Source organism: Chaetodon trifascialis, chromosome 16 (genome assembly GCF_039877785.1).
Source record: "Chaetodon trifascialis isolate fChaTrf1 chromosome 16, fChaTrf1.hap1, whole genome shotgun sequence".
NCBI classification, from domain to species: Eukaryota; Metazoa; Chordata; class Actinopteri; order Chaetodontiformes; family Chaetodontidae; genus Chaetodon; species Chaetodon trifascialis.
In genome coordinates this window covers 15,166,825-15,180,016 of record NC_092071.1, presented here as the reverse complement: position 1 = coordinate 15,180,016, position 13,192 = coordinate 15,166,825, and the positions used below count along the sequence as shown (strand labels likewise).

General features: G+C 43.1%; 2 protein-coding genes across 2 annotated transcripts; one reads left to right on the top strand and one right to left on the bottom strand.

Annotated features, from left to right (window-relative positions):
• Positions 1-449: 449 nt before the first annotated feature.
• On the top strand, positions 450-7,066 carry stk36 (serine/threonine kinase 36 (fused homolog, Drosophila)). The gene is made up of 20 exons (XM_070983142.1): positions 450-755; positions 842-982; positions 1,115-1,192; positions 1,276-1,406; positions 1,496-1,745; positions 1,975-2,068; positions 2,170-2,357; positions 2,441-2,613; positions 2,701-2,806; positions 3,300-3,431; positions 3,518-3,694; positions 3,794-3,885; positions 4,004-4,067; positions 4,311-4,418; positions 4,513-4,587; positions 4,683-4,794; positions 4,885-5,011; positions 5,106-5,286; positions 5,496-6,437; positions 6,765-7,066. The coding sequence occupies exons 1-20, from the start codon at positions 672-674 to the stop codon at positions 6,858-6,860; spliced, it is 3,351 nt and encodes a 1,116-aa protein (XP_070839243.1). The 5' UTR covers positions 450-671; the 3' UTR covers positions 6,861-7,066.
• Positions 7,067-7,902: 836 nt separating this feature from the next.
• Positions 7,903-12,990, bottom strand: atf5a (activating transcription factor 5a). The gene is made up of 4 exons (XM_070983838.1): positions 12,762-12,990; positions 11,537-11,785; positions 10,046-11,225; positions 7,903-9,960 (listed from the first exon to the last, which is right to left on the bottom strand). The coding sequence occupies exons 2-4, from the start codon at positions 11,676-11,678 to the stop codon at positions 9,774-9,776; spliced, it is 1,509 nt and encodes a 502-aa protein (XP_070839939.1). The 5' UTR covers positions 11,679-11,785; positions 12,762-12,990; the 3' UTR covers positions 7,903-9,773.
• Positions 12,991-13,192: the final 202 nt, after the last annotated feature.

Genomic DNA, 13,192 nt, shown 5'->3' with positions numbered 1-13,192 from the left:
ATACAGTACATGACACATTTTCGAAACACTTGTACTTTACTAATGATGAAACTTTTACTTTTACTCAACAGAGTAAATTTACATGGTATTGATACTTTTATTGAAGTGAAGGGTTTGAAAAACACTTCCTCCACCACTTTCGCTTAAACGCCGCCTGCTTTTGTTTCCCTTTCCCAGCCCGTTGCCAGGAACGCAGCAGCGGTTGCTAGGCTAAGGACCCCTGCTGACGTGTGTCCACAGAGGAGCCAGTTTTGACTTTTGTAATAAATGTATATAAAAATTTGTACGGAAATTATCCAAGTGACTGTTTGTTGTAAAATTGGCCATGAAAATATCCCGCATGCGAAGACTGAGTATATGTGTGTGGCGAGTCAAACTATATGTATTTTGATATCTTTTGTGAAACGGCCGTTAGCTTTGCTCTCTAGCGTGTGTCATATTTGTTGGTACTGTATCCAAAAAGTAGAGGCACACAAAGCTAAGCTGCTCAGTAAACAAACAGTAGCAGCTACTCGAGGCTACTAGCAAAAACCTTTGGTTTATAAAGTGTAAGGTTTCGACGCCGAGTGTGTACATATTCTGTATTTACACACAAAAAGCCGCTTGTCTACTTATAAATGTGTACTTTCTGTCAGTTGTAAGTTAACGTTAGCCTCCTGTTCGCCGTCGACATGGATTTGTATCACGTTTTGGAGCTGGTGGGAGAGGGCTCGTTTGGTCGAGTTTACAAGGGAAGGAGAAGATTTACTGGCCAAGTAAGTAGGAATGTGTAGGAATAGCAGGTTCGCAAGCTCTTTGGTGGGTTTGTTCAGTCACACAGTTACACCGTCTGTTCATTTAGGTGGTGGCGCTGAAGTTCATGCCAAAGGTGGGTCGGTCTGAAAAGGAGCTGCAAAACCTCAAGAGGGAGATCGAGATCATGAGGGGGCTTCAACATCCAAATATTGTCCAACTCTTTGACAGCTTTGAGACTGAAACTGAGGTATGTTTACTCCAATCTAAAGTCTAAATCACATAGAATGCATTACAAACAGTTGCTATCACTTGATCTAACTGATTCTGTCTACATCTGAGTTTATAATCCCATGATTTGTGATTTATATGCTTATAACAGGTTGTTGTTGTAACTGAGTATGCAGAGGGTCAGTTATTCCAGATTCTAGAGGATGATGGGAACTTACCAGAGAGCCAGGTATATATGTACAATATTCAGTGTTATGCCAGACATTACGTTAGAAATGGCTTCACATTTTCTCATCCTTCCCTTCTTCCAAGGTCCGTGAGATTGCCTGCCAGCTGGTCTCAGCTCTGTATTATTTACACTCCCATCGCATTCTTCATCGTGACATGAAACCACAAAATATATTGTTGAGGAAAAGTGGGGTGGTGAAACTGTGTGACTTTGGGTAGGTAGATGTTGATCATTTTAAAGAAAACATAGCTGCATTAATCATTTCCACGTAGAGAAGCTGTATGTGATGCAATCCTGCTGTAGGTTTGCCAGGGCCATGAGCGTCTCCACCTTGGTGCTGACTTCTATCAAGGGAACGCCGCTGTACATGTCTCCTGAGCTGGTGGAGGAGAAACCATACGACCACACTGCTGATCTCTGGTCCCTGGGCTGCATCCTCTATGAACTCCACACGGGGGCGCCTCCGTTCTACACTAACTCCATCTTCCACTTGGTGCAGCTTATAGTGAGGGACCCAGTCAAATGGCCAGACACGATGAGTGACACCTGCACGGTACAGTACAGCTACAGCCTATTACTGACATGATTTCAAACATGTCGCCTGTTGCCTTGTCTGATGCACGTCAGGGGAGTCAAATCCTCACATTTTAGCCAAAAAAAAAAATACTGACCACATGTCCCTGGTATCCTCAGTGAAAGGAACAAATTGAGATTAGAGATAAGGTTTTTGACATCAACAAACAGGCCTTAATTATAGTGCTTATTTGGTGTTTCCCTGATAGAGTTTCCTGAAAGGTTTGTTGACCAAAGACCCTCAGAAGCGGTTGTCATGGCCAGACCTCCTGCACCATCCCTTTGTTGCTGATGGTGTTCTAGGTGATGCTTGAGTCTAATGGAAATATCCAAATATGCATAACGTTGGTCTGTTTTTGAGATGATCCTAACAGTTTTATTCCCACATTGATGTGTTGGCACAGTGCTGTCAGACACAAGTGTTTTCAGCCCCCTGACAGTCTCACCCAGCCCAGACATGCTGGCGCTGAAACTTCAACAAGCGGCGGCGAAGACAGTGCCGACTTCTGGAGAGAGCAGATTATTGCGAAAGGCCAGGGAACAGAAGGACAACAGCAACAGAGGGAAACCAGTGGGCAGTGATGGTGTGAAAGTGAGTCACAAATTGATTTCTCATTTTTAGATTCATGTGGAAATTCATGGAGGAGCTTTAGGCTGTACTGTGTATATTAACAGAAAAAGAAGGATGGAGTAGGAAATGAAAGGGCCAACCCTACGACGGCAGCAGCATCCCCTAGAGCCAAGCCCCCCCCCAGTGATGTCTATGTTGCTCCAGGTCCCGCCATCATGACAGCTGCCAGTCAAAGCCTCAGCCCGAGGGATCAAGCCAGCGTGAGATCAAAACACAGGTGTTCATGGAAACTTAGAACAGAGATGCAATACGCTACCCAAACAGATGATGTGTGTGTTCACAGTTATGTGCATGTCCTCTGCAGGAGTCAGATCAGCAGGGACTATGAACAGGAATTCCCCTCTGTAGAGGTCGGACCACGAGTAGTGCGGAAATGCAGTGAGGCCAGTCAGAGCACACTGCACAGGCAGGTTAGTGTTGGCTGCTTTGTGATTAGAAAACATGACTAGTTCCCTAATATATGCTCTTTCAGATGCAAATATGTCCTGATAATAAACTGGCTGCTTTCCTTAAGGAAAATGTGTCCTACAATATCAATAATTCCTGCAACACATATTCACCATGAAGTAGTTGCTTATTATTGGCTCTTTATTAGTCATTATAAAGGACTTATTATACCATATTCTACAAGTACTAAACTATTAACAAAGGGTTTTCCCCTCAATAAGCTCCTAATTACTACTTATTGATAATAAGTAATGAACTTGGTGTACATGAATTACAATCTTAATAACTTATCCCTAACCCTAATCTTCTTACCCCCAGAAGAAGTCATTAATAAGTGCTTTATCATGACTCATTAAAAGCAAACATGCTACTAGTATGCATGCTAAAAAGCAACTAGTTAATGGTGAATATGTGTAGCTTAATATAAAGTATGACCATAATTTCGTCTTCTTTCAGGATGTAGACAGTGAGGACTACTGGGAGAAACTGGCCCCAAAATCAGACCCAAGCAAGCAGCAGAAAGAACCGTTAAACTGCAGCGCCATTATGCCTCAACTTAAATCCAAGATCCTGGCATTTAAAACTCGGGTAATTAAGCACAACTTTCAACTGAGCATGAATTGATTCTGCCTTCTAACTGGTTAACATTCAGTTTCTTTCTTTTGTCTGGTCAGCTAACAGGTGGCGTGGTTAAAGAAGCATGGCGGATTGACACACCGCTGCAGGTCTTGCACAACCTGATTCTGACCTCTGACCCAGAGAAGTCGTACCGCATCGGCAGGGAACTTGGACTACCACATGTCTTATTTGACCTAGTCCATGATATTGTTGAAAACTCAAGCTTCATCAAGGTCATTGCTCAGGAGTGGAACCATATTCAACAACACAATATTCTTGCAACCGTATTTACTGACTTTTATGTACCTTTTGTCCTTTTTTTTCCTGCTCAGCAAACATGGAGTGTGCCAACACTTGGAGAAATTATTACTGTGCTAGTGGTCTATTGGGAGAAGCACTGCGACTGGGTAGAAGAAGAACATAGGTTTGATTATCCCTTTACCTCACTGAAGCTGATTTTGCTTACGTGTTAAATGTTGTATGTATAGAAGTGATTGTCTTCATTCAACTGCTGCAGCTCATCATCTGTTCTGTGACTGTAGACTGGAAGAGTTCACCAAGCCCTTCATCACAATTCTGAACCAACCAAGCCTCATTTCTTTGGCAGTAAGTACTCATTACAGTTATAATGTATAAACAGTTGTGACTAACATAAATAAAACAGAGTGTGAGAATTTGCTAATCCTGTTTGTGTGCAACAGGGGAAAGACAATATATTTAATATTTGACCTCATCAGATTTTTCACAGTTTGTTTATTGTGTTCTGTTTTTCTTTATGTTTTACACAGCGTCTCAACTTTTTGGGAATGAGGGTTGTATGAGTTTTACAGTTTGTGATTTCTTCTTTAGCCTCTGGCTGCCTTCGTTTTGTCTCTGTTAACACAACATGTTGATGCTGAAGTTGATGTGGACAATCTAACCTCCTTGCTGAAAAACCTGCTGTTGGGCTCATTTGAGGTACTGAATGAGTCATTCATATATTTTGGCATCAATTTGGCAGTTTTTGACGCAAGTTTAAAGTGATCCACCACTGTCTCCTCTGCCTCGTCAGCCCTGGCGTTCTCTTCTGTCTGGCCGGGGACTCTGCGATGGCCTCCTGTCTTTACTACTACACACACTCTCTGAGGTCAGACCCTAACTTCAATGTGATAAAACATTTGACTGGATGAAGACCAGACAAAGAACTGCAGTTTTTTAAGGTGTTTTTTTCTCTTTTAACAGCATGAAAATGGCTCTGGATCTTCATGTTTAGATCCAGTAATGTTTCTGGATCTATGGAAAGGAATTGGTGCTTCACTAGCAATGCCAGACATAGACTTCTGCTCAGCAGATGGTGACTATATGTATCCTATGAATCCCACCATATTAAAAATGCTTTTGTACACATTTTTTTATTATATTTTCATTTCCTTTTTCACATCAGGGCTGTATTCCTTTCTGTCTGTCGCGCTGTTTGTCTTCACCAAGGATCCATACTTGTGCATTCCTCTGTTTTCTGAGTGCGAAGCAAAATGTGTGCACACTCTTGGCCAGCTGCTGGGCACTGACTGGTTGGTGTTTCTAATTAACTTACTGTTTCATTTGTGCCACCAGTCTACAGCTACTACGCCTGGAGCTAACGATTCCATCTTTTATACCCCACAGTCTTCATTTGTTTGCTGCAGGCGGTCCTGAGAGACTCGAGGTGGATCTGAGTCACGACAGCGTGTCCGTGTTGAGCTGCCATTTGTTGTGCTTCCCGTTTGCCCTGGACCTGCCTTCACACACCATGTCCGCGATTTTCCACTTGTATGACAGTTGTGGTATTGTTGCGAGCCTCATGCAGGTTAGGGCCTTCTCATGCTCCGGCAAAGACCTCGCTGACAAACATAATTCTCTGATGCAACAAAGGATAACTCTTGCAATAGGCTCACATCAGGCACACACACAACTGTACATCTTAATGACTCTTGTGAGAGCATCATGTTGTTTGTTGTCAGCTGTTTGATCTGTGACGAGTTGTCTGGATGATTTTGTTTTTTTCTGCTTTGGCAGGTAATTCAAACTCTTCCTCCTCTGCTGCTGGAGCTGCCTCTCTCCCTGCTGAGCCGTTTGCTCCTGGGTGACCCCGGCCGCTCTGTTTCCCGCCTCAGAAAAGCCGCTTGTGGCTTTTTCGCACCACCCAGGAACAGCCAGCTGCCTGCCTCCAAACACCAGACTCCACAAACCAGAACTGCGAGCTCTCTGCTCTCCGAGCTGCTGCAGCTGGATGCGCTGTGGGATTCTGCCGTTGAGCTCCTGACTCTGTTGTCCCAAGTAGCCCGCTGTTCCCCTCCACCTGCCCGCCTTCAGCTTCACCTGGAAGCCTCAGTGCTGCACCAGGCGCTGGCTCACTCTCATGACCAGATCAGGGCTGCCACTTGTCGGCTTTTGGGAAATTTGGATCCATTTAGGCCTCCTACTCTGCACACCCTGAAACCAGACACTTTCAAAAGCATGATAGACTGTCTTCATGATTCCTGCATGCCTGTCCGGCGGACAGCTTGCAGGGCAGTTGGGAGCTGGTTGGGATATATTGCGGCAGGGGCAGGGTTTAAAATGGGTTGGCCCAATGGAAAGGGCAGTGACACTACAAGGTGGGGCAAAGAGAAAGAACCAAATAAACACATATGTTCACATAGTAAGGCAGCAGGAGAGTTGACTACAATAGAAGAACAGGGAGTGGATGATGAGGAGGGGCGCAAGTGGATAGAGGAAGCCAGGAGGACAGCGGCCATGCTGGCGTCTCTGATCACTGACCCCGATGCCCTCACACGTCGTCACTGTTGTGCAGCCCTGGGAAACCTGGTCAGTGTTGATGGTGCTGTGTCCTTGTTGTTGGAGGAAGACGTGTCCAGCTTACTTCTGAGAGCTGCATGCACGGATTCCCATAAGGCAGTGAGACGAGCTGCCATTGCAACCCTGTGCCTGTACAGCAGGCAGGACGCAACATGTCAGGTAATGAAGTGAGCAGGTTACAGGGGGGCAGATGTCGACATTAGGGTGATTCCGTTTCTGTTTTTCAGAATTTGGTTAGAGGGGCGTTTTAATGCAACTTCCACTTTTTTTTCTTTCCGTGCCTTCAAGACTTACCTCTTAATCAGTAGTATTGCCTTGGGCTCTTTCATTCCTTTATATAAGTTTGTTTTCTGGTTGTGTTTCATTACATTTTCTTTCATGGGTTAGTCAAATGTTATTCCTCGTTCAGCCATACCTCTGTGCATGTGATGGCACTTTAAACACATCAAATGAAAGTTGGTCATTTTCTTTTGTATCTATTTGAAGGTCCTGATATCCCTCGATGCCAGTAAGAAACTTCTTCAGGCTTCACAACACGCACCTCCACAATGTGACTATCATCAGCTGATTGGACAGCTGTGAGTGAGTCCTGTTCACCAGGAATGAGCAGATTAAACTCCCAAGTGCAAATAATTCTCCTTCCCTGCTTACAATACTGCTTCCTGTTCAGTAGAGGACTACAGACAATAGTCATTTTTTTGTCTGAAGTTTGTCTTTTAGAAAATAAATAAATCAGAGTTTATAGCGCAGAGAATGAAAGTGGTGCAAATTACAATAAAAAGTCACTTAATGAATTTCTTGGTCGGAATGACTCGTGTCGTGATTGTATGTTGAAATAAAAGTTTGTCAGTATTTTTCTTTTCATGACACCAGTTCAAATTTCATGAGAGAAAAAGTAATCGAAATTACCCAGAAACTACGGCAGCGTTATCTAGTGAACAGATTCTTTCGACCCTTCATCCTCTCCAGCAGTCGTCATGAAGAGTCGTTATGAGCAGGAAACGTGCATGCATTAACTCTAACTGAGGTGCAGGTTCAGGATTTTAGGCTTCATGTTTGTTGAAGTGTACCGCAGGTCATTTTCGGACTTTCAGGGGATGCGTTTGATGATCCGAATCAACCATGTTAAAAAAAAAAAAAAGTTTGTTGTCCGGCTTTATTTTTTATTTTTATTTTTTATTTTTGGCAAATATAAGTTATTTGATTTTGGACCATATAAATAAAATTGACTTGATTTATTGAACTGTCGGGGCACTACACACTACAATACTACACAGCTTTTTTTTTTTCTCCAAACAGCAAACGTGTATTTTGCGGATCCCGTTTAATGAATTAATTCCTTTTAATCTGTTCACTTTGCAGCGCAACACGGACTAAACACGAGGAGCCCATTAATGAGGACAGATTAATGAAAGTTATCGCTCCTCCTGAGTGCCTGCGCGCGCTCGTCCGCCTCCGTCAGGCCCTGCAGGTTTGGACTTCACTTCGTCAAAAATAAGAAATCTATCTCTTGGTTTCAGTGAGCGGACTAATTTCTGGTGATTAAAACAGAATCGGTGCAGGAAATAATCAGTTTCAGTCAATTCTCCAACTCGGAGAGAAAACCTCTGAAAAAACAACGGACTGAGTTGATGACACACTTTATTATTTTAAAGGAAAAAAGTTGACCTCACACAAAGGAAATATGAATGTAGAATTAAATCAACTTGAAATTACAAAGCGTTATAATGTCCTGTCCTTACACGTTTTTGGTTTTAACATTCGGAGCTGATAGTACACCGCAGGGGACCCAACAATGTGACGTGATTTCTTTCCAAACTCAGAAATAAATGTCTGGAAGTCAGCGCTCATGTCCAAGATTGTCTTAAAATAAATGCATAGGAAAAAACTATCCTCGGTCGAGGCATGTTTAACAGTAACAGTAGTGGTTATTTGCTCAGCAACGAATGAAGTGGAAAATAATTCGGACCATATCCTCTTACACCAAAGCTAACACTTCAAAAGCCTCCACAAATAATCTAATGAGATTTTTTTCTTTTCATTTTCTACAAAGAAAAGGCTAACACACTCCCTGTACATACAAAAGTTGATAGAAATTAGTGCAGATCAGCCAGAGGCCTAGAAAACTTATTGCCTGAACAAGCAGTTTAGAGGAAGAATCCCTCTTGTTTCTGAAATCCTAAATTTTATACTCCAATAGAGAGAGAGAGACAGAGAGAGAGAGAGAGAGAGAACATTTATGGAAAAACATGCAGAGGGAGGCTGCTAAAACTCTAATATTTATACGATTAGTAAAATCTTTTTTTTTTTTTTTTTTAACATCAGGAAAACCAATAGCAGTGAGATCTTTACCAGTAAAATGAAGCACAGAAGTCTGTAGTCTCCTGCCTTGAATCATTTGTAGGACTGGAGGACAAATTGCATATCCTGAGCTGCAAATCAGATTCTTTTCATTTGCAATATGCAAAAGACAATTTTACAGATTGCCACAAACACAGTAAAATGTGAGTTTCCGCCTTCAAAATAAATAATAAACTGGTACTGTTTTGGTCACAGAATGTATAATTTGCAATCATTGCTGGAAAAGAATGGGTGATTTGCTACATTAAATGTAAGCAAATATCAGGAAAATAAAACAAATGTAAACACAGCAGACACAGTGACATTTCTGAGAAAGCAAGGTAAAATGTAGAAGTCTGACCTTCAGCAAAAGGAACACGAAATTAATTACATACAAATCTCATCAGCTAATGAATATTTAGAGCTGCATTAAACCTGATGTCAATCAAACTTTGTCAGAAAACTAATAAAACTTAATAAAAGTGTAGCATTAAAATGATAAAGTTCTACATTTTTGCAAAGTTTTTTGCTCTTCTGTATATCAGCAGTTCTTTCCACAATTGTAAAAATCAACTCCAACACAACACAGTTCTAATATTTTAAAATATTCATAGCATTTAGAAATATCATCTGCTGATCAAGGGAGGCCAGAAATTATTCTAGAAAAGTATTTGGTTTGAAAGGTGTGTTCAAAATGAAATGAAGCTGTTTCACATGTTGACGTCAGCAACATATAAGACTACTTCAGCCACTGAAAGGGGTGATACATTAATGGCAAATGAAAATTAAAAGTAGAAAAAAAACCTTAAGTTCTATTGCTGACATCAATTCGAATGTAAGGCTATTGAAAATATTAAACCTGCATAACAAATAACATTACGTCTTCAGAAATTACCCTATTTCAATCAGTAGATTCACGCAGTGCGCGATCTATTAAAAATGATTGTCAGTTAAAGCATTGCAATGCCACAGTGCAGGCTCAAGTGATTACAGTGCGAAAGCAATGGAAGCATCGGATAGTGTTGATTTAAAATGTAAAAAATAATTCACATTTGCAAAGCATGCATTTACCCCGCCCGCCACAAAAAAAAAATTAAAGACGCAAACATTCTCCCTGTTACGCCCTCTTTAAATGTACTTGCTAGGAGCTTGGTGTTACGCTGTTGTGTCCTGCTTGTGCCTTTGGCTACGGGCCTTGTAAACTTCAATCAGCAGGTCTTTGACATACTGGATTTCACGTTCTACCGACTCTGCCTTGTCCCGGAGCTCCCGGTTCCTCCCTTCTAGGCAATGCAACTGTTCCTCCAAAGAATCTAGCTCCGCCCTTTTTCGCTGGCGATACCTGCATTAAGCAAAACGAGGATTAGATCTTTACCCGTCAAATCATGTTAAAAGTTAGATTTCACAAAGCAGAAACTAAAACTTACCTGTGAGCGGCAGTTTTATTCTGATCTCTCTTCTTCTGTTTGCGCTCGCCGCCTTCGGTTGGGATGATGTCCACCTCGTATTTCAAAGCACAGTGGTCTTCAGCCTTCAGCCTGCATGCCTGTCTGTGACCTGAAGACTCCAAGGTCAGACTCTCCCTAGCCATTAAAACACACTCTGGGCCCTGATCTTCCATGAAGTTACAGTGTAACTCATGTTGCCCTATCTGCAGACTTTCTGATTTCACCTGCTCGTTGATGTTGCCTAAGAAGCTATGATAGGCCTCAGACTGTGGTGTTGGAAGGTAACAACCTTCGCCGCTTTCTGATTTCCAAGAAACGCTGGCTTTTGTCACCTCCACACTAGTTTTGATACTATTCAGCACCTCGCTGCTACCAGTGCCTCCGCTGACCTCCCTCATGCTATACATAAGCAGATCCTCTTTCTTGTGTGGGACGTCAAGTGATCCACCAAAGCCAAATCCACCACCAACAACCTTCGGACCACCTATGACATCTTGACTGAAACAGCAATTTTTCTCTTCTTTTGGTAGAACGGCACATCTTCTGACCTCGACTGCACTACCCAGACAGTAGCTTTTCCCTACCAGCTGCTCGTCCTCTGCACAGCCATAGTTACCTGTGAGGGTCACCACTGAGTTACCTGAGTTACTTCCTTTGGAGCTCAAATCATAGCCTTCACTGAACCTCACACCATCAGGAACTCTTTTCCTACCACACCCACTGGGACGACTGCAGCTGTACGGGGCGTGTCTTGGAATTTTGGATCGCCCAATGGGCCCGCCACAGATACTCAGCAGGTCCAGTTCTCCCGTTGCCAGGGTAACAAGAAGTGGGCTGGATTCCGATTGGTTGGATGAAGAGTATGATGCGTATGGCAGCTGACTGAACGGCTGAGGACCCGCCGGCAGTGGACCTCTGTCGCATTTTCCCAGCCTCGGCCCTTTCTCTGGCAGTGGTTCAGACAGGAAGTAGTCCTCTAGTTGGGCGAGTTCCTCTTGCAGCAGAGAGGTCATGACCTCCAAGTCAGAGGGCACCTGGATATCATTCTGAAGGGGTGAAGGGGGAAGGGAGGCATTGGTGGAGGAGGGAGGGGAAGGAGGGTTTGGGAGGTACGAGGAGAAATCCACTTCTTCCGTCATCCAGTCAGTGAGACCATCACCTATTTAGAGAGAAAATAAATGCAATCGCTACATGTTGTTTGTTGGAGGGAAACATCACAGCTGAATAACAACGTTCATGCAAATGTTACAAAAATATCAATCATCCAACATGGCACGTAACAGTTTTCTAAAGACATAATCTGACCAACGATAGCAAACGCAAAGCAAGATTTTTTTCCAAGTTGCAACGTATCAGTGTATTAGACGTAGCTAGTTTATTACTTACTGTTCAAGAAGGACGAATGTGCTGCAGTGCCGAGCCCACCTGAAATGGGGAAAAATATAAAAAAGCGTACTCGCTGCAACTCACCAATTAAGTGCTGACTCTCCTCTGACACCTCCCCCCTGCACCCCTGTGATTGGCTGTGGTTAGCCTGTGGGTGAGAGAGAGCGAGGGGGTCTGCCGGGCAGACACGAAGAGTCTTCCAAACAGGAGCTGATGTTGCCATCATTTTGTCTGTTGGTGCTTTGATTCAGTCCAATTCCAAACATATGCTGAGAGCAAGCAGGGTCTGACAGATGGGCCACAGAGAGCAGGGCTGGGTGAGCATAATGAAACCTGGAGGGTAAACACAAACAGGGATCAGAAATGTGCAGCTAAACGGATGCAACTTCTTCAGTCGACTGATGGGATCAGGAACATCACCCTTGCTGTCCTCAGCAAGTTTGTCAACATGACTGTCTGTTTATGGAGGGGCTACAGTGAAGGATCACCTGCAAATCATCATACAAGAACCATGGGGTTGTGAGCAATACACAGTTAACTCTCCTAAACATGCACCTGCAAAAAATTATAAATGCATATATCAATTATTCAAAATTGGATTCAAAATCAACTATTTCTGTTCAAAAAAGAGAAATGAGAGACAGTGGGTGATACAGAAGGAAGAGCTGTGTCCTTTGGGCTTTGACCTGTCTCAAGGCAAAATTCACTTGACGTCCTCAAAACACGTGGGACCTCGTGACGCTGTCAACGGCCCAACTGTTGTCAAGAAGCACTAGATTAACTCTGGAGACACACTGATCATTAAATCGGATGAATGCAGGTCATCTGCTACCAATCCCATGTTCCTTTTAAACTAATCACCCTGTTTGATCACTTAAGCAGTTTAGGTGACAATAATGTGATATCTAAATGAAAACCTATCAAAACATCCGTTTGGAAGTGACAGAAATGCCATACTGTATTTCTAGTTTACAGATCATATACTCTAGGCTGGACTTTAACACGAAATATAAGTTACCATATCACTATCACATAATAACACAGCTCTAATATTAACCCTGCTACGCACTGATATCAAAACAGCCTAAAACCCCGGAAAGAACGTCAGCATGAAGCATTTAGCCAAGTGGCCTAATGAAGATATTCAATTAGAAGACCTATAAAGCAGAGAAACCAGCCAAGGACGGACCACTCCGCAACAGTAACCACGTGTGACACACAAGCAGACACAACAAATTGATAACAGTGACAACCACGCAGTAACAAACTTGACACAGCTGTATGGAGAGCAGAGAAGAGTTTGACTTACTCCATTATTGCAGAGAAAAATGTAGAGCACTTGGTGGTGCGTTGCTAAAGCAAAGCACGGCTTCTTCTCGGGTCCAACAACTTCACGAGTTTAAAGAGCCATATTTTAGCTCGGAATATCCAGGACAGAGCAAAAGGGACGAGTTGTTGCTTTGTTGTGGTCGACCTGTAAACTGAGGAGCTGCTTAATTGTGAGAAAGCATCAGTTCATTCACACCTAGCAACCAAGTGCGTCACCAGGACAGACCGCGCTGCCGAGTGTAGATCCCTCCGCCCCCGCCCGCCGCGTCGCACCGAAGGACGTCCCACAAACTCACTGCTGGGCTCCCGCAACAAAAAAGCAGTTACTCCTTCCTTGATGCTTCTTTCTAAAGTAGTACCACCACTTCATTTCTTGCTTTATACAGCCACGAAATGGCGAAAAACGTTGCT